The sequence below is a fragment of the Trichechus manatus genome, unplaced genomic scaffold, assembly GCF_000243295.1.
Source record: "Trichechus manatus latirostris isolate Lorelei unplaced genomic scaffold, TriManLat1.0 scaffold00029, whole genome shotgun sequence".
In the NCBI taxonomy this organism is placed as follows: domain Eukaryota; kingdom Metazoa; phylum Chordata; class Mammalia; order Sirenia; family Trichechidae; genus Trichechus; species Trichechus manatus.
Genome location: NW_004443965.1, coordinates 1,603,744 through 1,630,646, shown reverse-complemented (window position 1 = coordinate 1,630,646; position 26,903 = coordinate 1,603,744). Strand labels below are relative to the sequence as shown.

The 26,903-nt window shown below is 41.0% G+C and overlaps 1 protein-coding gene across 1 annotated transcript in view; it reads left to right on the top strand.

The window, feature by feature from the left end:
* The window catches only part of RASGRF2 (Ras protein specific guanine nucleotide releasing factor 2), a 281,781-nt gene that overhangs the window by 252,912 nt on the left and 1,966 nt on the right, over positions 1-26,903 (top strand). The window contains exons 20-26 of the mRNA XM_004374457.2: positions 7,692-7,752; positions 8,076-8,179; positions 10,377-10,461; positions 13,407-13,604; positions 21,893-21,972; positions 23,335-23,452; positions 24,041-24,109. Of these exons, the coding sequence (XP_004374514.1) occupies positions 7,692-7,752; positions 8,076-8,179; positions 10,377-10,461; positions 13,407-13,604; positions 21,893-21,972; positions 23,335-23,452; positions 24,041-24,109 (715 nt within the window). The remainder of the gene's footprint in view (positions 1-7,691; positions 7,753-8,075; positions 8,180-10,376; positions 10,462-13,406; positions 13,605-21,892; positions 21,973-23,334; positions 23,453-24,040; positions 24,110-26,903) is intronic.

The following is a 26,903-nucleotide window of genomic DNA, read 5'->3' as shown; positions in this document are numbered from 1 at the left end:
CAGTGGAGTATCTTAGATGGCCACTCACAAGCTTTTAAGACCCCAGATGCTGCTCACCAAAGTAGAATGTAGAACATTTTTCTTTATAAACTATGGTATGCCAGTTGAGCTAGCTGTTAGTCTATTTTAGCTCAATCCATTATGGTTCTTGAAGGCCAGCCCTGATGCAGCCATACCAAATTTTGGTCTGTAACTTTTTAGCAATTGGTCCATAAGCCATTCTTAGCCCCCGTTAGCCCAAGATTCCATAGGCAGACCCTTCTTTGGTATACAGGCCTTCTTTGCTTTTTCTATTCTATGAAAAAATGTAGATAAACATTAAAAAAAAAAAAAACAACTCTATTGCTGTGGAGTTAATTCTAACTCATGGCAACTCCGTGTGTTACAGAGTAGAACTTTCCGTAGGGTTTTCTTGCTGTAATCTTTATGGAAGTAGATTACCAGACCTTTCTTCTGTGGCATTACCGGGTAGGTTCAAACTTTCAACCTTTAGGTTAGTTGTTGTTAGTTGCCTTCAAGTTGATTCCAGCTCGTGGTGATCCCGTGTGTGCAGAGTAGAACTCTTCCGTAGTATTTTTAAGGCTGTGACCTTTCAGAAGCAGATCACCAGGCCTGTCTTTCCAGGACCCTCTGAGTAGATTCAAACTACTAACCTTTTGGCTTATAGTTGAGTGCTTAACTGTTGTGAAACCCAAATTACTGTGTCTTATTTTCAGATTTAAAAAATTTTAAATACATTCAGGAAAAACCTGATTTCAGTGGTTGAATGGTTATGTCTGTGAATGATGTCTGTTCCTTTTCTCTTCATGTAAACAGTGTATTATTTATGCTCTTTCTATTTAAAACACTGATATTTAAAAACTACATTCTGGAAGTTTGTGCCACTAGGGGCATTTTACTGATTAGCTGTTAGGGAAATGAGGGTGATCACTCTGGGAAAGACTGTCAGGATTGGCCAATGTGAAACCCTCTTGTTGCCAGTCCCCTCACAACATGTCAGACATCACTAATCAATCCTGAGAGGCTTTCTGCCTGAGCCAAAAGCTGGCCTCAGAACTCAGTTATCTGGCACTACCAGCTAATTGGAGTTGACACTTAAGATGACTCCTATTTACCATCCCAGATCTTTATTATTCATCTGGCTTAAGTTGTGCCAGTTCTCTTTGCTGAATAAATAACCTGAGAACTAGAGGTGTAACATTGATAGGAAGTAGAAATTTTAGTAAATGGTACAGCCTGAGGATGTAACATGAGCAGAATCAGATTCTGACTTTTACAGATGCCACTTATAGCTGTCGCTTACAGCTGTCAAGTTTCTTAACCAATCTGAACCCATTTCTTCATCTGTAAAATGAGGCTAACCCTTACTGGGTTGTTGTGATGATTATATGGTCTAATATGTGTAAAGAAGTTATCATAGTGCCTGAAACGTAATTAGCACTCATATTGTTATTGCTATTATTAATAGTAGCAGCAGTAGTATTAGTACAAAGCACTGACAAAGCTCTTGAGAAAAATGGTTTCTGCTATCAAAGCAATGGCCCAAGGGAAACCAGGCCTAGAGTTTAGTGAAACTCAACTTTCTTTAGGCCTCATTACCTTCTGTATACGAAAGAGATCATAATAAAATTAAAACCTCACTCAAGGTTGCACAACTCTGTGCAATATACTAAAAATCATTGAATTGTACACTTTAAATGGGTGAATTGTATGATACATGAATTAAATCTTAATAAAACAGAAAAGAACCCACAGGCATAACCCACTTAATGCCATTTTTTAAAAGAAAAAGAAAACAATTCTACTGACTTGTGCTTCCAGCTGCCCATGGAGGAATCCAGTCTCTTGCCAAGTCTTCCCAATGTATTTAAAAGTAACAAGAAGCATGTCTTTAGGAATAAGCCCAGTCATATTTCTGCCTCAGTGTCTTTATTCAAGCCCACTGCCCCCAGCTACTTCAGGGGGAAACCTTGTCAGGACCACTGAGGCCTGTGACCTCAGTGTGAACACCACTGTTTCTGTGAGGATACTGCCTGCCAATCTTCTGAAGTTGCCATTGATCTATCAGAAATCTGAGAAAGAGAAACCTGCTCCGTCCCTGTGCCGCCTGTGCCCAGAGCAGTCCTGTTTGACCCAGAGTCTCAGTCTATCATGAAAACAGCTCCTTCAGTTCCTGGTTCCACATCTTTCACTGTGTTGTTGTTGTTGTGAGGGACCATCGAGTTGGTTAACCACTGCGCCGAAATCCACACAAGGGGCCAAGCAGGGAGTAAATGTTATACTACCCTGTCCGTCTCCCATTCCTGATCATCTTTCTTCCCATGAGCCCAAAACAACCCTTTGTTTAGTCCAAAATAAACTTCCTTGGCATAGCAACTAAAGCAGACAGACTTCCATGGGGGCCACCAGACTGTTAACTGAGCCAGACCCTGAGTCCCAGTTTGGGTCGTCTGGGTCCCTGGGTCACTGCGGGGAATACTACATAGTTTAAAGTCAGGAAAGGTGTGCATCAGGGTTGTATCCTTTCACCATACTTACTCAGTCTGTATGCTGAGCAAATAATCTGAGAAGCTGGACTCTATGAAGAAGAACTCAGCATCAGGATTGGAGGAAGACTCATTAACAACCTGTGACGTGCAGATGACACAACCTTGCTTGCTGAAAGTGAAGAGGAGTTGAAGCACTTACTGATGAAGATCAAAGACTACAGCCTTCAGTATGGATTGCACCTCAACAGAAAGCAAACAAAAATCCTCACAACTGGACCAATAAGCAACATCATGATAAATGGAGAAAAGATTGAAGTTGACAAGGATTTCATTTTACTTGGATCCACAATCAACGCCCATGGAAGCAGCAGTCAAGAAATCAAATGAAGTATTGCACTGGGCAGATCTGCTGCAAAAGACCTCTTTGAAGTGTTGAAAAGCAAAGATGTCACTTTGAGGACTAAGGTGCGCCTGACCCAAGCCATGGTATTTGCAGTTTCTCATATGCAGGTGAAAGCTGAACAATGAATAAGGAAGACCAAAGAAGAGTGTATGCCTTTGAATTATGGGGTTGGTGAAGAATATTGAATATGTCACGGACTACCAGAAGAATGAACAAATCTGTCTTAGAAGAAATACAGCCAGAATGCCCCTCAGAAGCAAGAATGGAGAGACTTCGTCTCACATACTTTGGACATGTTATCAGGTGGGACCAGTCCTTGGAGAAGGACATCATGCTTGGTAAAGAGTCAGCAAAAAAGAGGAAGACCTTCAATGAGATGGACTGACACAGTGGTTGCAACAAGGGGCTCAAGCATAGCAACAATTGTGAGGATGGCACAGGACTGGGCAGTTTTTTGTTCTCTTGTACATGGGGTTGATACGAGTTGGAACCAACTCAACGGCCCCTAACAACAACAAATGAAACATTTTTGTCACATGCCTTGGTTTCTCTTAGGGCCTTTGATAAGCTTTCATATCAGACAGGTATGTTTATATGTATGAAATTTATATATTTATATTTTTAAAAATCATATCCAAATGATTAGAAAGTAGAATTACTGAGTAAGACCTAGGTATAACCATCAACTGAAGGAATGCCATCATTCATTACACTTCTTTGTGAAAAAACATCATGTAGTATAAGGAAAACAAAGAAAACAAAAGGATTATTTAACAGTTCTGAAAAATAAAAAGATTTTCTTGTTAGTTCATTTCTTAATTTGGAAATAAACAGTACATCATTTCTAGCCAAAGCCAGGAGACTTTATTATTAAAGATTTTCATATACTTAAGGACGTGTTCCTTTTTTTTAATGTTTTATTTATTTTTGGTGGCGATATACACAACCAAATGTGCATCTGTTCACAGTTTCTCCATGAACAGTTCAAGGACATTGGTTACATATTTCACATGGTGTCACCATTCTCACTGTCTCTTCCCATATTGTTTCCTCACCATTAACAGAGGCTGTCTGCCCTTTAAAGTTCCCATCTGTGCTTTAGATTAACTGTTGTCAGTTTAAACTCACACAGATAATTAGAAGAGCACAATGCCGAAGGCAAACGTTCTGTATTAATTCGGCTACACTGTTGGAGACATATTCTTTCTTAACATGCCAGGGCATAGGTAGCCACGGGTCCAGGTACGCCTAGAGGGAAGGAAAGTCTTGTGTGAGAAAGCATAAGAAGGGGGAGAAGGTCTGGCAGGTCCCAGAGGATGAGGCAAGTAGGAGGTTCAACCATTCCCAAATCACTGGAGGTGGATGGGGCACAGGGTCATAGGCCAGCTGTGCCTTGGGCAGCAGGTCAGCAAGTACCAGTGACAAGCGAACCACCCAGAACGTGCAACCCATCCCCAAGCAGGACGCAGCTGCTTTTGGCTCTGTTTTTAACTACTTAATCTCTATAATTGAATTTTTTGAAGGGAAATCTTTCTAGTTAAAGAACTTGTATAATCCCATTTGCTTTTAGGAGTCTCTGATGTTTCCCTATAAATGCACAGTTATTAAGCAGATTACACTGACTGACAGATGTGGGGGGAACCCAGGGCCCTGGAGTGTTCATCAGAGCCTGAAGGTAGTCAGAATATTAGAAGTGAGTCCTTCCTCTATGGGGACTGGACCAGGATGCAGAGGGCTCCACATTTGAAGGGCAAGACATTTCTGAACATATCCCAGCCAATACAGGTTATGATTGTGAGAGAAAAACCAGTCGTATCTCAGTTAAATGTAGTTTTGACATTAGAGGCTTATACACATTCTAAGTCATAGACAGTGTGTCAAGAGTAGAACTGTACTCCATAGGGTTTTCAATGGCTGATTTTTCAAAAGTAGATCACTAGGCTTTTCATCTGAGGTGCCTCTGGGTGGACTCAAACCACCCACCTTTCAGTTAGTGGCTGAGCGTGTTATCCGTTAGCACCATCCAGGGACTCCATATTTAAACATATATGACATTATACATCCCTGTGCACCTGTGTGAGTTGTGGGCTAAATCCTTCTGTGATGAACCATCCCTGACTCACTCACACAGTCTCATAGGGGCTTACCTTATGATGGATATGCTTAATTGCTGCAGTTTGTTGCCCTCCTTGTGAATAAAAACCTTTGCTCAAGACTTTTATAGTTCTAAAATACCAACCCCAAAGTTGTCTAACTAGCTGTCTTCTGAATATGTACAGATTCAGAATCAATACAGTGTAAAGATTTTTTATAGACACCAAACATACCAAGAAATTAAAAGAAACAGTGATTGACTTCTTGGATGGTCTGCTTATTGGGCTTAGGTCATGAAAACATCGTCACTGAACCTCACAGAGCCCAGAGTCTGATCAGCAAGGCCCTTAGGAAGAGGAAAAATGTCAGCTCACTTGGCAGAACTGGATTTTGTCTTGGAACATTAGGCTGAGATCATTGAGGGGAGGAACATTTGATAGGCGCTGACTTCCTGACCATTTCTTTCCAAGAGAAGGATATTTTCTAGCCTCAAAAAAAAAAAAGATCTTATCCACTGGTGCACATAGTTTTAGGGTCATAGATCTCTCCCCAACAGCCTAGACTAGATAGAAAGAATGCTATACACTTTGGGAAAGAGTCATTGTGACCTTCAGTATATAGTTCTTAAACATGATTTAATAGTCTTTGGAGAAAGATTTGTGTTTATTTTTCCCTCACCTCAGTCTGCCCTTTACCATATGAGTACAACTTTTTTTCTGCTCACAAATGCAGTGGCAAGTTGCTGACAAGAATCTAGAAAGAGCCTGCTTTGAGCTTTTGGAAAAAAAAAAAAAGTTGACGTCAAGTTGACTGCAACTCATGACAACTTCATATGTGTCAGAGTAGAACTGTGATCCACAGGGTTTTCAGTGGCTGATTTTTTTGAAGTAGATCACCAGGCCTTTCTTCTGAGGTATCTCTGGGTGAACTCAAACCACCAGCTTTTCGGTTAGTAGCTGAGTGTGTTAACCGTTTGAACCACCTAGGGACTGCTTTGAAGCTTTGAATGAGAGGGGAAAAGGAATTGACATTTATCAACTTCGTGCTCTATGCGGGGCCCTTCAAGAAGGACTATCCATATGCCTGCTTAAGAGCAGCATCGAGTAACCCCCAAACCCTGGGCAAGTTAGTTAACTTCCCTGAGCCTTAGTTTCCTCATCTGTAAAATGGAGATAATAATGTCCACTTGAAAGGGTTTTTTATGATACAGGAAATAAGAGATGTCAAGTGCTCAGCACATGCCCGACACATAGTGGACAGAGCAGTAACATATCTCTGTTGATTTTGTGTTTTCGAGGGTGGTGGTGGTGATTTAATCACTTCAGAACACAATTCTTTTAAAACTAACTTCATCTGGCAGGCAGACTGCATGGTTTAGGACTTTAAATATTTTAATACTTTTAATATGTGCCTTCATTTTGGAAAATTTTAAATGCTTGGCCCAGATGGCAAGTTATGTAATTGGATGCCTACTCAGTCTAATTCTTCTGGAGTTTGAACTTCCCATTGGATAGAAAGTATTGCTCCCACTCTGAAACTAGTATCCACTTCTATATTCATTTACTTATGTGTTTATTCATTTATCACTTATCCAAAAAATATCTGTTGAGTGCTGAGTAATACTGTGTGTGGGGTTACGGAACCAAACGTGTCTCAGGAAAGTCCGTCTAGGAAGGAAAACAAGAATTTTATCTGCCGGCTTCTCCCTCGCATTGTTCAAACTTTGCCACTTAGGAACTCCCCTGTGCTTCTGGTCTGCATGGGTGGGAAGGGTGGCTCCCAGCAGGTTCCCCTGCCTCTTCTGCCTCGGTGTCAGTATCGATGGCCCAGGGTGGGGGCTAGAGGAGAGTGGATGGGGCACACAGTCCTGTGAAGGAAGCGAGCAGAGGCTCGGATGGGTTTTGCTTCTGAGGGAAGCCTGTTGTATTGTCACTGATATTATTACAAGAAGCCCAAGCTCCCATCACAGATCCTCTTAGTAATGCAGAGCACACCCAGCTTACCTTCAGGTTCACTTTGACAGTGATTGTTTCATTTACACCCTTGGATGTAACAAGTGGAGTCTCTGGGTGGTAAAAACGGGTAATGCACTCAGCTGCTAACTGAAGGGCTGGCTCTTCAAGTCCACCCAAAGGTGCACGGAAGAAAGGCGTGGCAATTTATTCCCAAAAAGATCAGCCATTGAAAAACCTATGGAGCACAGTTCTGCTGTGACACAAATGGGGTCACCATGAGTCGGAATCGACTCCACAGAGACTGATTTTTTATGTAACAAATTGGCTCCTCGTTATAAATCAGCTCTCTTGATTATTCTCGTGTGTATTTTTGGTTTCATTGATCACCTGGGAGAGTCACACCTGTCTCCACAGTCTCCAGCTCAGCATCCCTTTGTGCGCAGTGCCCACAGCCTCACGGACCTGGACCCTCAGACCTGCCAGGGAAAACTAAACTGCATTTTTTTGGGGGAGGGAGGTGTATCCTTTCTAACCTTTCTTTTTAAATTATTTTTTAGAGTAATTTTAGGTTTACAGAAAAATTATGCCAAAAGTACAGAGAGTTCCCATGTACCCTTTTCCCCCCTGCACACTGTTCTCCTGTTATTTGGATCTTGCATTTCAAACTGCATTTTGTAGTTCATTCCTAGCTTAAGTAGCTTGTCTTTTTTTTTTCCTTCATGGAGGATTTTTTTTTTTTTTTTTTTTTAGGGCTCTTTCACAAGATGATCAAGATGACATCCACCTAAAATTAGAGGATATCATTCAGATGGTGAGTTCAGCTATAGTTTTTCAGCTACAGATGTGCAAACTATCTCTCAAAGGCAAGTAGTATGCTTATAATTGATAACTGAGTATTGACAATATGCTCCATCACTGAGACAATCCACATTTGTTTGGGGGGTTAGCAGTTAGTCCATGATCTGAATGTCAGCTTTCATATGCTTTAGCTGTTAGCCGTGTCCTTTCGAAGCTAGGAGCCAGTGATGGATTTTATGCATCAGCAAATGCAGCTGTCTGCCTCCGCCTGGCCAGAGAGATGGCCAGTGCGTTGCTCCTGGGCTGTGTTTCATCTCCCTTCCTTCTCTCTTGCAGACTGACTATCTGAAGTCTGAGTGCTTTGAGACCTTGTCAGCCATGGAGCTGGCTGAGCAGATCACCCTCCTGGACCACATCGTGTTCAGAAGCATCCCCTACGAGTGAGTGCTGCCCCTCCCTGTGGCAGGGCTCCAGTGGGACTAGCTGGCTTAGAAGTTGACATTATTCCTCAGATAGATTGTGTGTGCAGGGGAGTGAGTCTTAATATGTTCTGGTCCCACTCGAACGCCTTTTGGATCCAGCTGATGTTGGAAATCTTATTTGGTGACTCTCAGGACTATTACTTTTCTGTTTCTGTACATACTCTGGTTACAATAGAATGTCAATTTCTCTGTCCGTGAATTACAGAAGCCTCAATAAAGCTCTAACAGCGGTTCTCAAACTTTACCAGAAACCAGTTGCCGTTGAGTCAGTTCTGACTCACAGCGACCCCATTTGTGTTAGAGTAGAACTGTGCTCCATAGGGTTTTCAGTGGCTGATTTTTTGGAAGCAGATTGCCAGGCCTGTCTTCTGAGGCTCCTCTGGGTGGACTTGAACTTCCAACCTTTTGGTTAGCAGCCGAGCATATTAACTGTTTGTACCACCCAAGGAATCATTTGAGAAGCTTGTTAAAAATGCAGATTCCTAGACACACACACACTTGCCCCCTCGGAGATTCTGATTCCAGTAGGTTTAGGTGAGGCCCAGAAAACTGTATTCTCAATGAGCATCCCAGAGAATTCTGGGTGGTCCAAAACTATACTTTGAGAGACACTGATCTAGGACTAATACTGTAAATCCTGCTACAGTTCTTCACCCACTTCAGTGAATCAACATGTATTGTTAAGCTTTGTGACCATGGACTCTTCACCAAAAACAAACCCATTGCTGTTGAGTCAATTCTTACTCATAGAGACCCTATACAGCCCTTTAATTTCCACATGTGAAGAGTAAGGGGTGGCTCTCTAACCCCATGCCCCCAGCTGTCATATTGTGTAGCTCTAGAAACAAGGCCTTTGTTTGGACAAATGGCAACTATTGGCACACATCTTCTGTGAACTGCTAGCCAAACTGAAGGTAAGGGAGGGTTTGGGCATGAGATATGAATGTGATCAGTGTTGTATGTAGAGAGGAGAACATCAGTGGTGATGGAGGGTGGGGACGTGGGTCAGAGGCTCAGCTGTGCTAGAGAGGCACGGGGGCAGGACCAGAGGCGCCCCTGCTGACTCTTCTGTTAACACATTTCCCTCCGTTTCTTGCAGCACTCATAGACCTATCTATAAATACGAAAAAAATAAAAATCGTAACAGGAATGTGGTCCCATTGAGCATAAAAATGAACCCTGTGACTATCTGAAGACTCCAGTTAGAAACCACAGTGCTTCATCCAGCCCTCTTCTGCCACTGCCTCCCCCTCACCCCAACTCCCTACTCCCCTCCAGAGCAGTCAGGGTGGGGAAGGGAAGGGAAGAGCATGACATCTGTGGAGGAGGGGAAGAAGCAAAGCCAGAACCTTCCTGTTTGCCTTGGCACAGTCTCGTCCTGGGACCCCGCTACCTTCTCCTCCCTGTCCCTGCCTCTGTACTTGTGTGAACACCTACCAGTTATTTCCATCTGTGGAGGTGGTATACTTTTATGCCCAACAGCTCTGCAGGATGGGAGCAGTGTCAACAACAGCAAGGGACAAAGAGGAAGACAGGGATTCAGTCAACATTTCTGTATTAACAACGTGACAGAACAATTTCAAGTTTTTTTATTTAATGCGCATACAAAATAATTCCTACATGCTTCATCTTAATTGTCCACTTCTTATTGAACAAGCATTTATTCTGCCTTTCCCATATACTGACACTGCTCTGGGCAGTTCCCGGAGAATGTCAGGACAAAGTGGAGGAAAAACTACTGTTATTAATTAAGATATTTAGCAGTAATGGATTTTCTGCTAAGCTTTAGTGTTTTTTTAAGTTAATTCATGGAAAATAGTCTTGGTTTCTGGGTTAGTACTTAACCTCTCTATTCGGTTGTGTTGGTCATTATTTTTCAATTTTGAGGAAACCTTTATAATGATGCTGATGGGACAGAGTTCCAAACAATTACAAGGAAAGCTGGAAACAGAAAACGTCTTTTTCTCTTCGGCATGAGTAGTGAAATGCTAGCATTGAGCTAAAACGTCTTTGAAATGGTCAGTAGCTGCAGGTGTCAGGGTAACACTCTGGACAGTGTCAAATTTATTACATCTAATTTCATACTAATTATTCAGGATCGTAACCACATTTAAGGAAAAGTTAATTGGTTTTGTGGTTTGTTTTGAACTTTCAGAGAGTTTCTTGGGCAGGGGTGGATGAAGCCAGATAAAAATGAAAGAACACCTTACATCATGAAAACCAGCCAACACTTCAATGATGTGAGTAACCAGAAACATAAAAACCTTGGGCACGTTACAGGAAGGTGAACATCAGGGTCTTAAGACTCCTCTAAAATAAAGCAACCTTGCCACATACTTTTTAAACAGAACTGATGGAATGTTCAAGACAAGCTTTAATCTCCTCTAAGAGCTCACAGTGATGTCATAATTTCCAGTGAACTTCCAGATGTGAGAGGTTCACTTTTGATGGTTCCCAAGTCTGGTAGGTGCTCAATAGCATATAAGTTGCTGTTATTATCTTTATCATAGCTATCATTACTTCGTGGTCATAAATCGACTTGTTCTAACAGAGTTAGAAGCGCGTGTGTTACTGGCCACTAGTGATGGTTGCTATCAGTAAGGTTGGGCTGGTACAACTTCTCATCATTACTGAACATTCAGCCCAGATGATATCACCAAACTGGAAGGGGCCTCTTTGTGCATAATTACATTGTTGTTGTGGCTCTGTACAATGGTGACCAGCTATTGGTCTGTCTTCCAGCTCTGCTTTTGTCCAGCAGTAAGACTAGGAGTTACTTTTATGCCCACTAACTCTTAATTGGTTCTGTTCTGATGGTCTTAGTCCTTTGGTGGAATTAGTAACAGATATGGGAGTGTCTTCAGGCTTAGCCGTCCAAAGGGAAGGCTTCCTTTCCAGGTCCACTAAATGACTGTAAAAGGAACAATGGTATATTTATTAAAAAAAGAACAAATTACCAGGAACCCAGTAGGTAAATTAATAAGTCATCCAGAATCAAAATACAAAAACAACAGTGCAGATTCCTAAGACAGTGCTTGGCACAGAGTCCATGGGCAGCACTAAATGCTGAGTGAACACTGTCACTTCATGGGCATCCATGCCTCTGTGCTGAGCAGACGGGGCACACGAGCTGTCTAGGCTGCTCCCTGGGCAGCAGAGCCCCTGCTGTGGAAAATAAGCCTCTATTGCCTATGCCGTATATACACTTGGATATAAAATGGACACTCAAATCAGAGGCTCAGTCCTAACCTCCAGACCCACAGACCTCCAGTTGACTGCTTGGCACTTTGCCCACAACAGGTTGCAGATGGAACTTACCATCAGCATCCTTGACCTGCCAAGCCTGCTTCTTCGTCTTTTTCTCTGTTCTCAGTCCTTATTAATGGCCTCACCATACACTCCGTCACCTAAGCACAAAAGCTTGAGGTCATTTTTTATTCCTTCTTCTCCCTTACCCATCTCACCTTCACCCCCCAACACATCAGTGAACCCTAAATCTGCATATGATTCAGATCCTTCCTCTCCGCTCCTTCCCCACTGCCACACCTTGATTTGACCTTTTACCCTTTGTCTCCTGAAGCACCTAACGCTTCTTTCCCCATCATCTCACTGCCCTCCAATCTGTTCTTCACTCAGTATCATGGGAATGGCTTTTCTGAAAGGCCAATCTAATTATGTCACTCCTTTTAACAAAAATCTGTCCGTGGCTTCCCTTCACCTTTAGGATACTGTCCAAAATGCTCAACCTGACATGCAAGAGTCCTTCCCGCCTGTCAGCCTTTCTCTCACCCCCATGCTCCTCAGATGACTGCCAGGTCCTTCATTCTGCCATGCCTTCCACCTCTGTCCCTTGCAAAATCTCTTCCACTTTGATGGAAAAACCAAAAAGCCAGTTGCCATTGAGTTGATTCTGACTCATAGCGACCCCATACATGTCAGTGTAGAACTGTGCTCCAAAGAGTTTTCAATGGGTGATTTTTCAGCAGTAGATTGCCAGGCCTTTCTCCTGAGGCACCTATGGGTGGACTCAAACTGCCAGCCTTTCAATTAGCAGCTGAGGGTGTTAACCATTCACACCTACTCATCCTTTAAGACAGTGTAGGCATTACCTCTTCCCAGAAGCCTCTTCTGTTCTTGGCTAGATGCCCCACCCTGCCTCCATGTTCTCCAAGCCATCTAAGCATAGACTTAGCTTTGCATTTCACTGTGTGGCATTTACTTATATGATTAGACTCAGAGTGCCTCAAGGTCAGGGACACTGATTTATTTGTTTTTTTGCTCCCAGCACCTAAAAGAATGCATGGCCCATAGTAGGTGATCAACACAAAATATGTACTTAATGAATAATGTTTTTATTCATTTAATGAAAGTATGTCTTTAATGAATATCCACAGTTATAATTTGAAGGCACTGTGAGATCTTAAATACCTTCAGAATCATCAAAGAACAGGCGCACCCGTCAGATTTAGTGTGTGGGTACAAAGATGATAAGCGCATATTCCCTTGGTTAATAATTCTACCCTGTCCTTTTCTTTCCCATTATTGCAAGTGTTGAGCTTCTTAAGATAGCTCTTTTGCTCTTGGCTTCAACTAATAGAATGACAGTATTTAGCCTTGAAACTGTAGGTCCTTTTAACCGCTGGTGGAAAAAAAGAAAATCAGCAAAATAAGGAGAAAATGTTCTCCCTTCCCCTGCAGCTAAGGGTTTGTGGTTTGAATGTTGGTCAGGTTAGAATATGGTGGGATTCGGGGCACGTGTGTGTTTTCTCTGTGTGAGAATGAGGCTTCCCACAGTGAGTCTGTCCACACTGCTGGGGGCCAAGGACCATGTGGAAGTGAAGCTCATGGTCTGCAAAGATTGCTTCTCCTCAGAGTTTAGTTTATTCTATTCCATTTTCTGAATAATTATTGACAATAACTCTTTCATCAAAATTATTGGTTAACACAATCAAGTCTTCTGAGCAGCGCCTCTCTTCACTCTAAGGATGAGCAGGTGCTCATCCATTTGTTGTTATTATTATCACAGACTTTAGTCTCTTCAGAAAATTGATATATAAATATGGAATCTGACATCCATGTCACCCAACACCCTGTTTTCCTGACATTTCTGAAGGTAACTCAGGCATTTTATCTTAATGCATTGTTTGGCTCTTGGCCTGCCTCTCTGGCTTTCTGATTGCCTCAGATGAGTAACCTGGTGGCTTCCCAGATAATGAATTACGCCGACGTCAGCTCCCGTGCCAACGCGATCGAGAAGTGGGTGGCAGTGGCCGACATTTGCCGGTGCCTGCACAACTACAATGGCGTGCTGGAGATCACTTCAGCCTTAAACAGAAGTGCCATCTACAGGCTGAAGAAAACCTGGGCCAAGGTGTCCAAGCAGGTGAGCGTCACCATGCGACATATCCCGCTGCCTAGAGGAGGAGAGGCTGGGAGAGGCTGGGAGGCAAGAGCCAAGATAAATATTAGTAATTAGGAAAGCGTTAACTGAAATGAGCAGCTTAGTTGCCAAAGAAAGGTGCCAGTGTGGGGTAATTACTGTGTTCTTACTACTTAATTGATTCCACTCATGTGCATTTCTAAATGGTTAATTTAGAAAATAAAATACAAGCCAAAACAGTCAGTAAAATATTTTAGGGGGTTACCTCAAACAATGTGGTTGTCGATCAGGAAGTGTTTACTGACTGACTTAGGCAGGGCAGATAAATACCATACTTGGCATTCTTTCTCCCCCAAAGTAAGGGTACAGATGCCTTAGTGCCAAAAACCAGGGACAAAGGGCCTCAACATTCACCTTTTTGTCATTTATGAAGTAAATTTAAAGTTCTGGCGTAATGACATGGGTGTGCAGGGACGTAACTGTTCTAATTTTTTTTTTAGCTGACTCAGCTTGCCCATGCCTGTCTTTTTGGTTCAGATAATTTCAAGATTCAAACTAAATTACCCAGGGGGGCCTGGGTGTCAGTGGGTATTGGGGAGGGCTTCACTGGGCTTGTGGGAGGATGTCTGCATCCCACTGGCCTCCTATTGCAGTCTGTTGCTGAGTGGTCATTGGGTGCAGGCCACTGTGAATCATCTGTGCCTGATGTACACATAGGTCCCTGGGTGCTGCAAATAATTTGCCCTCAACTACTAACCTAAAGGTTGGCACTTCAAACCTACCCAGCAGCACCACAGAAGAAAGGCCTGGTGCTCTGCTTCCGTAAAGATTACACCAAGAAAACCCTACAGTTCTACTCTGTAACACATGGGATGGAAATCAACTTGATGGCAATAGATTTGTGGTTTGTTTTTTTGTTTGGTATACGCATGGTCTGTGTACCCTACCCAGGAATGGTGCATGGTAATTGAACCAGGGAGCTTGGCTGACCTCACCTCCTCAGCAACCACCAGCTCTGCTGATCCTCTGAGACTGAAGTATGTCTTACCTCTAGCCCATGCCCACCTAGCAGCCTCTACTATGGACTGTCCTGCTCCTTGGTGGTCCCTGGTGGGCATGCTGACTCTTCATTATTAGATAACTACCTTGGCTCTCTCAAAGGGCCTTGGGGAATTTCCAGACTCCTCCATTTCTCACTGGTGCCAGATAGTGGGAGGGTCTTCTTTGGGCCCTCTCTGCCTAACCCTCTCACACACACCACTATGCCTACCTTGCTGTGACCACCCAAAGTTGGTGAAGGTCATCTGCATGGGTCCCCACCTCCATGGTCCCAGGTGGGAAAAAGAGCATAAATACATTCTGCTCTCATTTCTTCAAAACTATCTAGTTTCTGTTGCCTGTTCTGAGAATTTAAGCTCCAGATAATTTAAGTCCCCCTCAGGGACTCTCACCATTTCCTATTCTTTTCTACTTTTCTCTTGAAGTCTCTCTCTCTAGCAAAGGAGGGGCTTATGTCCTCCTTATATGGCCAAAACCCAAGCTTAAATCATGTCCTTCATCCCACTCACTCTATTCCTTAGTAAAAAGAACCTCAAATTTGGCCCCTGAGAATGTCTAAATCTTTTTTCTGTCAACAAAGTCTGACTCTTGCAAATAAAAGCCACAATTTTTTAAACTTTTTTTTTTTGAGATGGTTATAGATTCACATTCAGTTTGTAACAAACGATACAGAGATTTCCTACACCCTACACCCAGTTTTCCCCAATGATAATATCTTATATAACTACAGACAATATCACAACCAGGAAGTTGACATTGGTACAATCCACCAACCTTATTTAGATTTCACCAGTGTTACATGCACTCATTGTGTCTGTGTGTATTTCGTTCTGTGTGCTTTTATTATGTGGATATATTTGTATGACCAACACCACAGTCAAGATACAGAACAGTTCCATCACAGGGATCCCTCGTGCTACCCTTTAATAGCCATAGCCACCCCTCCTCCCCATTCCCTAGCTCCTGACAACCACTAATCTGTTCTCCATCTCTTTAATTTTGTCATGTCCAGAATGTTATATAAATGGAACTATACAGTATGTGAAGTGTCTAGGTGGTGCAAGTAGTATGAGATAGGCTGCTAACTTAAAGGTTGGCGGTTTGAACCCACCCAGCAGCTCCATGGAAGAAAGGCCAGGCAATCTGTTTCTGTAAAAGATTACACCAAGAAAACCCTATGGAGCAGTTCTACTCTAACACATGGGGTCACCATGAGTCAGGCACCAACTCAATGGCACCTAACAACAATTTACAGTATGTAACTTTGAAATTGCCTTTTTATCACTCATTATAATTACCTTGAGATCCATTTGAGATGTTAAATGTATCAATAGTTAGTTCCTTTTTAATGCTGAGTAGTAGTCCATGAATATGGATGCACCACCTTTTGTTGAAACATTCACTGCTTGAAGGACATTTGGGTTGTTTCCAGTTTTGGGCCATTACAAGTAAATCTTCTGTGAACATTCATGTACAGATTTTGTGTGAATATAAATTCTCATTTCTCAGAATAAATAACTAAGGGTGGATTGCTGGGTCATATGGTAAACATATGTTCAGTTTTATAAAAAACTGCAATACTCTTTTCCAGAACAGCTATACCATTTTATATTCCTACCAGCAACTTATGAGTGATCCAGTTTCTCTACATCTTTGCCAACATTTGGTGTTATCACTATTTTTTAGTTTAACCATTCTGATATCTCATTGTGGTTTTAATTTGCATTTTTAATGGTTAATGATGCTAAACATTTTTACCTGTGTTTATTTACCATCTGTGTATCTGCTTCAATGAAAGGTCTGTTCATATCTTTGGTGCGTTTTTTAAATGGGATTTTTTTTTTATGTTTTAGGTGAAAGTTTCTCATTCAAAAATTTATACACAAATTGTTTTGTGACATAGGTTGCAATCACCCAGTGTGTCCGCACTCTCCCCCTTCCCTTTACACCATGGGTTCCTGTGTCCATTCATCCAGGTTTCCTGTCCCTTCCTGCCTTCTTGTCTTTGCTTTTGGGCAGGTGTTGCCCATTTGGTCTCTTATACTTGACTGAACTTAGAAGCACGTTCTTCATGTATGTTATTGTTTGTTTTATAGGCCTATCTAATCTTTGACTGAAAGGTGGACTTCAGGAGTGGCTTCAATTTTGAGTTAGCAGGGTGTCCAGGGGCCATGGTCTTGGGCTTCCCCTAATCTCTGTCAGACCAGTAAGTCTGGTCTTTTTTTGTGAATTTGAATTTTGTTCTACATTTTTCTCCTGCTTTGTTCAGAACCCTCTATTGTGATCCCTGTCAGAGCGGTCAGTCGTGGTAGCCTGGCACCATCTAGTTCTTCTGGGCTCACGCTGGCAAGGGTGTGGTTCATGTGCTCCATTAGTCTGTTGGACTGATATTTTCCTTGCATCTTTAGTTTTCTTCATTCTTCTTTGCTCCGAATGTGATAGGACCAATAGATGCATTTTAGATGGCTGCTTGCAAGCTTTTAAGACCCCAGATGCTACTCACCAAAATAGGATGTAGAACGTTTTCTTTATGAACTGCGTTTTGCCAATTGACCTAGATATCCCCCAAGACCATGGTCCCCAGCCCTCAACTCTGTCCCTTAAGGTGTTTGAATGTGTCCAGGAAGCTTCTATGGCTTTGTCTTGGTCAAGCTGTGCTGACTTTCCTATACTGTGTGTTGTCTTTCCTTTCACCAGTTAACCCTTGTCTACTATCTAGTTAGTGATTTCCCCTCCCCACACACTCCCTCCCTCGTAATCATCAAAGATTATATTTTTCTGTGTGTAATCCTTTTCTTGAGTTTTTATAGTAATGGTCTTTTGTGATTAACTTATTTCATTCAGCCTAATGCCTTCCAGATTCATCTCTGTTGTGAGATGTTTTGCATATTCATCATTGTTCATTATCGTTGTAGATTATTCCATGGTGTGTATGTACCATAATTTGTTTATCCATTCATCTGTTGATGAGCCCTCAGGTTGTTTTCATCTTTTTTGCTATTGTAACAATGCTGCAATGAACATGGGTGTGCATATGTCTATTCGTGTGACGGGTCTTACCTCTCTAGGATATATTCCTAGAAGTAGGATTGCTAGATCATACAGTATTTCTATTTCTAGCTTTTTAAGGAGGTGCCATATCATTTTCAATAGTGGTTGTACCATGTTGCATTCCCACCAGCAGTGCATAGGAGTTCCAATCTCCCCGCAGCCTCACCAACATTTGTTATTTTCGGTTTTTTTTGATTTGTGCCAGTAATGGCAGGGTGAGATAGTAGTTTTGATTTGCATTTCTCTAATGGCTAATGATTGCGAGCATTTCCTTATGTGTCTGTTAGCCCCCTGAATGTCTTCTTCGGTGAAGTGTCTGTTCATATCCTTTGCCCATTTTTTAATTGGATTATTTGTCTTTTTGTTATCGAAGTGTTGAAGTATTCTGGAGGTTTTCGAGATTAGACCCTTGTCAGATATGTCGTAGCCAAAATTTTTTTCCCAGTCTGTAGGTTCTCTTTTTACTCTTTTGGCGAAGTCTTTTGACGAGCATAAGTGTTTAATTTTTAGGAACTCCTAGTTATCTAATTTCTCATCTGGTGTTCGTACATTGTTAGTTACGGTTTGTATTTAATTTATGCCATGTATTACGGCCCCTATTTTCTCTATTTTTCTTCCATGATCTTTATTGTTTTAGGTTTCATATTTAAGTCTTTGATCCATTTTGAGTTAGTTTTTGTATATGGTGTGAGGTATGGGTCCTGTTTCATTTTTGTGCAGATGGACGTCCAGTTTTTCTGGCACCATTTATTAAAAAGACTGCCTTTTCCCCATTTAATGAACTTCGGTCCTTTGTCAAAGATCAGCTGATCATAGGTGGATGGATTTACATCTGGGTTCTCAATTCCGTTCCATTGGTCAATGTGTCTGTCCTTGTACCAGTACCAGGCTGTTTTGACTATCGTGGCTGTATAGTAGGTTCTGAGATCAGGTAGTGTGAGGCCTACTACTTTGTTCCTTTTTGTCAGTAGTGCTTTGCTTATCTGGGGCATCTTTCCTTTCCGTATAAAGTTGGTGGTTAGTTTTTCCATCTTGTTAAAGAATGCTGTTGGTATTTTGAACAGGATTGCATTATATCTGTAGATCACTTGGGTAGGATTGACATTTTCACAATGTTCAGTCTCCCTATCCATGAGCATGGTATGTTTTTCTATTTATGTAGGTCTCTTTCGGTTTCTTGCAATAGTGTTTTGTATTTTCTTTGTATAGGTCTTCTATGTCCCTGGTTAGATTTATTCCTAAGTATTTCATCTTTTAAGGGGCTATTATAAATGGAATTTTTTCCTGATTTCTTTTTGAAGTTCTCTTTGTTGGTGTATAGGAATCCAACTGATTTTTGTATGTTGATCTTATATCCTGCTACTCTGCTGAATCTTTCTATTAGTTCCAGTCGTTTTTCTGTGCAATCTTTGGGGTTTCGCATGTATAGAATCATATCATCTGCAAATAGGAATAGTTTTACTTCTTCCTTTCCAATTTGGATGCCCTTTATTTGTTTTTCTTGCCTTATTGCTCTAGCTAGGACTTCTAGCACAATGTTAAATAGGAGTGGTGATAAAGGGCATCGTTGTTTTGGACTTGGAGTTGATTGAAGACTTTTGGGATGATGTGATGAGGTGAATGTGTTTTTCATGTGGGAAGGACATGAATTTTTGTGGGGCCAAAGGGTGGAATGTTATGGAATGAATTGTGTTCCTCTAAAATATGTGTTGTAAATTCTAACCTCTGTGCCTGTGGTTATTATCCCATTTGGGAATGGATTGTCTTTGTTTTGCTAATGAGCCAGGATTTGTATAGGGTTTGTCTTAAGTCAGTCTTTTTTGAGATATAAAAGAGATTAAACAAGGAATCTAAGAAGCAGAGATGGGGGAAGAGAGATGCCAAGCCACATGAAGATCACCCAGGAGCAGAAGTTGAAAGAGACAAGGACCTTTCTCTAGAACAGACAGAGAAAGAAAGCTTCCCCTAGAGCTGGCACCCTGAATTCAGACTTCTAGCCTCCTAAACTGTGAGAAAATAAATTTCTGTTTGTTAAAGCCACCCACTTGTGGTATAGCAGCACTAGATAACTAAGACAGGAATTTGTTTGTTTGTTTTTTGTAGATTCTTTGGAATTTTCTCATAGATAATTATGTCTTTTGCAAATAGGGACCATTTTCTTTCTTTCTTTCCAATTTCTATGCTTTTTATTTATTTTTCTTTCCTTATTACTCTGGCTAGCACTAGCCAGTACTATGTTGAGTAAGAGTGGTGACAATAGGCATCCTTACTTTGTTCTTGATTCTGGGGGTGGGGGCGGAGATGCATTCAGTCTTTCACCATTAAGTATAGTGTTAGCTGTAGGTTTTTTTAATAAATGCTTTTTATAAAGCGGAGTTAATTCCCCCCATTCCTAGTTTTCTGAGAGTTTTCTATCATGAATGAATGTTAGCATACTGTTTTTAAAATGGACTTCAAACAGCTATATCAGAATCCAAAAGCTGGGCACTGACCCTTTGTTTTGACTAGGTTTTGCCTTTCCCTAAGGCAGTGGAGCCCTGGTGGTGCAGTGGTTAAGAGCCTGGCTGCTAACCAAGAGGTCGGCAGTTCGAATCCACCAGCTGCTCCTTGGAAACCCTATGGGGCAGCATGAGTCAGAATCCACTTGACAGCAATAGGTTTTAAGGTGGTGGCTTCAGCCATTGGTCACTGGGTACAATGAGTATATTATCCTGTCACGTACTACAGTTCATCAGGGTCAGTAGTCACTCCTCTGCCTTCACTTTTCTTTGCCTTCCTTTTTTTTTTGTTGTTGTTGTTTCTTTTTTCCTCTGAAACCGAAATCTTCTTTAAGAAAGCATCTATATCTTCCCTGTACTTAAGGGATATTCATGGCTTTAATGGAATGCGGGTTTAGGAAAAACTGACCATGCAATAGAGATGCTAAGACTAATATTGAAATTATTGTTTCAAATTTTGAATATACCACCTGTAGAGGCATTAAATAGAATACATATACCATTTTGGCCACATGTTTGGGTCACTGAGAGTGGCTTTAGCATGGGCTGATGGACTGTCCTCTAGAGAGACTATCTCCAGGGTCCAGTGCCTCACTCCAGGTATGGTAGGTAGGGCCTGGTTGCAGATATGCCCTGCTTCAGATACCTTTGTGTAACACCATCTTCTCTGCAGCTGTCCCTTCCCAGGATCTGGATCCAATCTCGGAGAGGATCAGAAGGCCTGGTAGAATTTACACTCTGGAGCCCACCAGATTCTGTCAGTAGCTGTGGGATAGATTGTATTCTGTAGCTTCTTTGAGCCAAGGCCATCCCTGGGCAGGCAGGAGACCTACCTGAACCCATCGCCACCCCCTGTCCAGGTCTTGCTGTCTGTCTTCCCGGAGACCTCAGAAACCAGGGCGGGACAAGACAGCCCTTCTGAGACCTTCTTCTGAAAGCTCTCAGGAAGCTGTGCAGCTCCTCTCCAGGTTGGGACAGAGTAATCTAAGGAGACTCAACACTGGGCATCTCAAGTGTTTCTCCCTTGGGACTTGGAGGATCAGGGTCCAGCCAGGCTGCCTCCTGTGGGTATTACGGGGAGTGAGTCATCATCCCCAAGGGACCCTAATCATTCTCCCATTTCTATGGGAAAAACTCCAGAGCAGTATCAACAATCATTTTATTTCTCGGTAAATTATATTTTTCTAACAAATTGTTGAAAATCACAAAAGGAAAAGATACGGAGTAGAGTATGTTGCTGGATCAGTAGCAAAGCAACTAAATATGTGATTTGATAGTTTGGGGATTAACACTCAAAAAGATTCATCATGAAAACTCCTTGACATGAGACTTCTCCTTTAAGATCCCATATTCAACATGTGCTTTTCAGTTCTTTATGTCCCTAAATTTCTTGTGCTTTTACAATTTTTCTATAAATTTTTCCTTCTTTTCTGGCTAAATGTGTCGATGTGGGCACTTTCTCTTCTCCACGTGTTCTTCCTTTTTTTTTTTTTTAGCCAAATTTAAACATAATGCCTTATCTCTACCCTGTGAGAATCCTATTACACAACGACCTTTATTATGGTAAAGGTAATAACACCGGCCACTATAGACAAGAACTGAGCATTTTTTGGTAACTCAGTCTTATCAAACCGCAGGAGTATTTTCATGACATACTAAGTTGTTTTTTTTTTTCTTCCCTAGACAAAAGCTCTAATGGACAAACTTCAGAAGACTATTTCATCTGAAGGAAGATTTAAAAATCTTAGAGAAACCCTTAAAAAGTATGTCTATCTTAATTATTAAGAATATTCATAATTCAGAAATATATTTAAATAATTTATATAGTGTACAAGTAGTGACCTCCCTCTACTTTTCTTTGAAAAGAAAAACAAATGGGAAACTACTTTCATCATCTAGGTGTTTTTCTGATTTTCCTTTTCATTTGGAATACCGTGCATACGCTAAGTGTCCTATGGATATACTCCCTGTATGCAGAGTATTCCAAATAAGAAAATATCACCATAATAAATCAAACCATCTTTAGCATAAAAGGTTTCTTGATTAGGTATTTCCTAATCTAAGGACAATGACTTCCCATAGTTATTTTGTTTGAATATTCCAGCATCTGTTTATTATTATTAATTTATAGCCTTTTATTTCTGGAACATTCCCTTTTTCTACACACACACATACATACATACACACACACACACACCATTGAACCTATTTTCTTGCAACTGGTTTTCTCATGATCTACCATATGCACTTGACTTACTCAGAAGAAAAATATTAGTCCTGTGATGGCTTGAATGAAAGAAAGACTTGTAGTAATAATAATAATATAATTAATAGAACCACTTACTGAATACTTACTAAATGCCAAGCTCCACGCTAAGTGCTTGATGTGTCTTGTTTAAGCCTCACAACCAACTAAAGAGATAAGCTTTATTATCTCCGTTTTACAGATGAGGAAGCTGTGGTTCAGAAAGTTTACACAGTGTCACTTAGTAAGTGGTCAGGCTGGGATTCAAACTCAGTTCTCTCTCTGTATCAGAAGCCCATGATCTCAACCTCTAGCCTCTTTGAGGAGATCAACTATACACCCCCCCCAAAAAAAACCTCACCCTTTCGCGTGCAGTTGTGATGTTAATTAGGTCTTATAACATCTAAAATGTTTAAGTACTAATAAAACAGAAATTAAGTTTTAAGTTTTACTATGGTGCAAAGCTCTAATCACATTCATTATGCTATCCAGTTTCTTTAAGATTGCATGTTTGTATTTTAATGAAGTGAGGGCAAAAGGGGTTTTCGACAGGCTTTTACCCCTCCAAGAAGTGTGGCCCAGTTACAAGTATTGCAAACAAACAGTGGGCTGGCAAAGATTGTGCTCTTGCCCACAGAACATCCTGTTGTTTTCAAATACCATTGTTTCAAACACAGAGTAAGACATGGGCTATAATTTTGTATTGTATTCTATTGTGAAATGTAGTTAGGATTGCATAGCATGAGTGTGCTTCTGAAATGCAATAAAAAGAAAGTATTCTTCAGGACTGAAGCAGCATAGTTGCTTCCTGTTTACACTGGGGAGGAAAAATAGACATCTGTCCTACCAAGTATGAGAACAGTGCCTCTTGGTCTTGCAGTTGTAACCCCCCAGCAGTTCCTTACCTTGGAATGTACTTGACAGACCTGGCATTTATTGAAGAAGGAACACCAAACTTTACTGAGGAAGGCCTTGTCAACTTTTCCAAAATGAGAATGGTAGGTGATAATTTCATAATTAGCCTGTTGCAATTGACTTCAGTAGTTTGTAGAGAAGGGGTGAATGAGTTGTGAAGGTCACTGTTTGCTTTCTAATCCTGAGGTACAGGCAATGGTGAACAAGTACTAAGTCTAGTACCCGATTCTGCTGATGGAGGAGACTTTGGCAGAACAATTTCAGCTTGTAATATGGGCAAAGAGGTTGGGGAATACAGCTCCAGGGTTGACTTTTTAAGACTGACCAGTGATAGACAGACATTAAGGCTTCTTGATGGACAACTGGGGTCTGAGCACCAAGTTAGAAGCAGGAAGCCCATGGACAGTGGTACCCAGAGCTTGCCACTACCAAGTCTGTGTCTACCCGATGCCAGCTGTTCCCCTGACTGTGAATCTAGTATCTTCTTACTGTTGGCATGCCACGTGATGTGTTGAAGGGCAAGAAAGCACTGGGCATAGAGAATGATTGGGCAGGGCTCCAGATACCTCACTGGAGGAAGGGACTGGCTGCTCTAGGATGGGCCCCAGAAGAATATACTATAATACAGGGAAATACCTTTGCTTTGCTTTTGTTGTTGTTATTCTCTGTAGATATCGCACATCATCAGAGAGATTCGTCAGTTCCAGCAGACTTCCTACCGAATAGACCATCAGCCAAAGGTAATATTATGAGGCTCTAAGGAAATTAATTAAATCTGTCTTGGAAGAAGTACAGCCAGAACGCTCCTTAGAAACAAGGATGGTGAGTCTTCGTCTCACACACTTTGGACATGTTATTAGGAGTGACCAGTCCCTGGAGAAGGATATCACGCTTGGTAAAGTTAGAGGGTCAGCGAAAAAAGAGGAATACCCTCAACAAGATGGACCGATACAGTGGCTGCAGCACTGGGCTCAAACATAGCAACGATGTAAGGATGGCACCAGACTGGGTAGTGTTTCATTTTGTTGTACACAGGGTTGCTCTGAGTCGGCACTGACTTGATGGCACCTAACAACTAACAACAACTAAAGAAATTAATAAGTAAAAAATCAGAAATTAATGAATTAGAAAACAAAAGTAGAGTTGCTCAATGATACCAAAAGCTGGCTGATGGAGAAGATCAATAAAACAGACAAACCTTTGGAAAGTCTGATCAAGAAAAAAAAAAAAAGAAGGCAGAAAGAATATCAAGAATGACAAAGGGGACAAAGTTATAGAGTTACAGATAAAGATGATACCTTGATATTGTAAGAAAATGCATGTAACTTTATGACGACAAATCTGTATTCATAGACAAATCAGCTGCTTTCTAGAAAGTAGAAATTACAAAAATTAACTGAAGAATATAGGCCAGTAACCATAGAAATCACCATTAGATAACCATAAGAAAGCTGGATCCATCCCTTTAAAAAAGCACAAGGCCATGATAAGTTTAAGGACAAGTTATACCAAATCCTCAATAAACAGATCATTTGTATGCTTTAGAAACTGTACCAGAACATGAAAAAGGTAGGAAGCTACTCTCCTCATTTTTTTAAGCTAATATAACCCATTCATTCCACTGAACAAGGAAGAGCAGACTAAAAGAAAATCAATGTCAGTTACGAAGATAAATATAAATAGCCTAAATTTCATGTTTGCAAATCATATGCAACCTTGCAAGAAGAGAATCCATGCATTCAAGACTAAATCAGATTTATTTTAGGAATTTAAGTTTCGCTCAACACTATAAAATCTCTCAATGTAATTCATTACATTGACTGATGACAAGGAGAAATAACACTACGTGATCATGATACAAAGCCAAACCCATTGCTGTCGAGTCAGTTCCGACTCATAGCAACACTGTAGGACAGAGTAGAACTGCCCCATAGGGTTTCCAAGGAGCAGCTGGTAGATATGAACTGCTGAACTTTTGGTTAGCAGCTGGGCTCTTAACTACTGCACCACCAGGGCCCCATGATCATCATAGATACTGAAAATAACATTGGATAAAACTGTAATTCTGATTCCTGATTAAAAACTTTTAGCACCCTAGGAATAGATGGAAACCTCTTTAACATGATAAAGGTATCTACCAGAAATAAACAGTATGTACTTGGGCAAAATATTGGAAGCATTACCATTTATCCTCTCCTTGAAACTTCTCTTGCTTTGACACAGCTTTCCCCTAGTTTTCCTCCTGCCCCTCTGGCTCCTTCTCTTTTGGGGCTTGTGAGGTTTGGCCTCTTCTACCTGGTGGTTTCTAAGCTCTGCCCTAGCTCATCTCCTGTCCTGACTCTAGACCCTCTCCACAGGTGGTCTCACCCATACCCAAAGCTTCCATTATGTGACAAAGAGCAATTATTTTAAAAAGTTAAAATACAAGCAGTAGACTGGGAGACGATATTTTCAACATATAAAGCAAAGATACAGAATATGTAAAGCACTCCTATAAAGCTATTTTTAAAAAGTATAAATAACCCAGTAGAAAAATTGGCAAAGCTATGAACAGGTAGTTGACAGAAAAAAATTAAAATGGTCAATAAATAGTTGAAAAATGTCAGCCTGGTACTTGTACAACGACAGATACATTGACCAATGGAACAGAATTGACAACCCAGATGTAAATCTATTCACCTACGGTCACCTGATCTTCGACAAGTGCTCAAAGTCCATCAAATGGGGAAAAGACAGTCTTTTTAACAAATGGTGCTGGCAAAACTGGATATCCATCTGCAAAAAAATGAAACATACCTCACATCATATACAAAAACTAATTCAAAATGGATCAGAGACCTAAATATAGAGCCAAATACTATTAAAAAAAATTTGAAAAATACCCAAATTCACTAGTAAGAGGGAAAATACAAATTATAATGAGAGTTTATTTTCACCAATCAGATTGGCAAAAATTAAATAGGTTGATAATTTCAAACGTTGGCCAAGGTATAGGGAAACAGGTGCTCTTATGTGCTACAGGTATAGCAGTTTAGGAGATAAACTGACATCATCTTTTAAAATTAAAAATGATTATACTGAGCAGCTGGAATGCTTATTCTTTGCTGGTGAGAGTGTAATGGTGCAGCCATTTTGGAAAACTTGTGGTTTCTTAAAATACTAAACACACATCTACCTGATGACCCAGCAATTTCTATCTTAGGTGTTTACCCAAGAAAAGTGAAATCAAGTCCATTAAAGCCTTGTACAAAAATGTTTACATCATTTTTAAAATAATAGCCAAAAATCGGTAACAGCCCACATGTCCATCAATAGGTGAATGGATAAACAAATTGGGGTATATCCATACAACTGAATACCAAAAAACCAGTTGCGAGTCGGTTAGACTCATCGCGACCCCATGTGTGTCATTGTAGAACTATGATCCATAGGGTTTTCAATGACTGATGTTTTGGAAGTACAGGCAGTCCCTGGATTACGAACGAGTTCTGTTCCTAAATCTGTCTTTAATTTGAATTTGTACGTAAGTTGAAA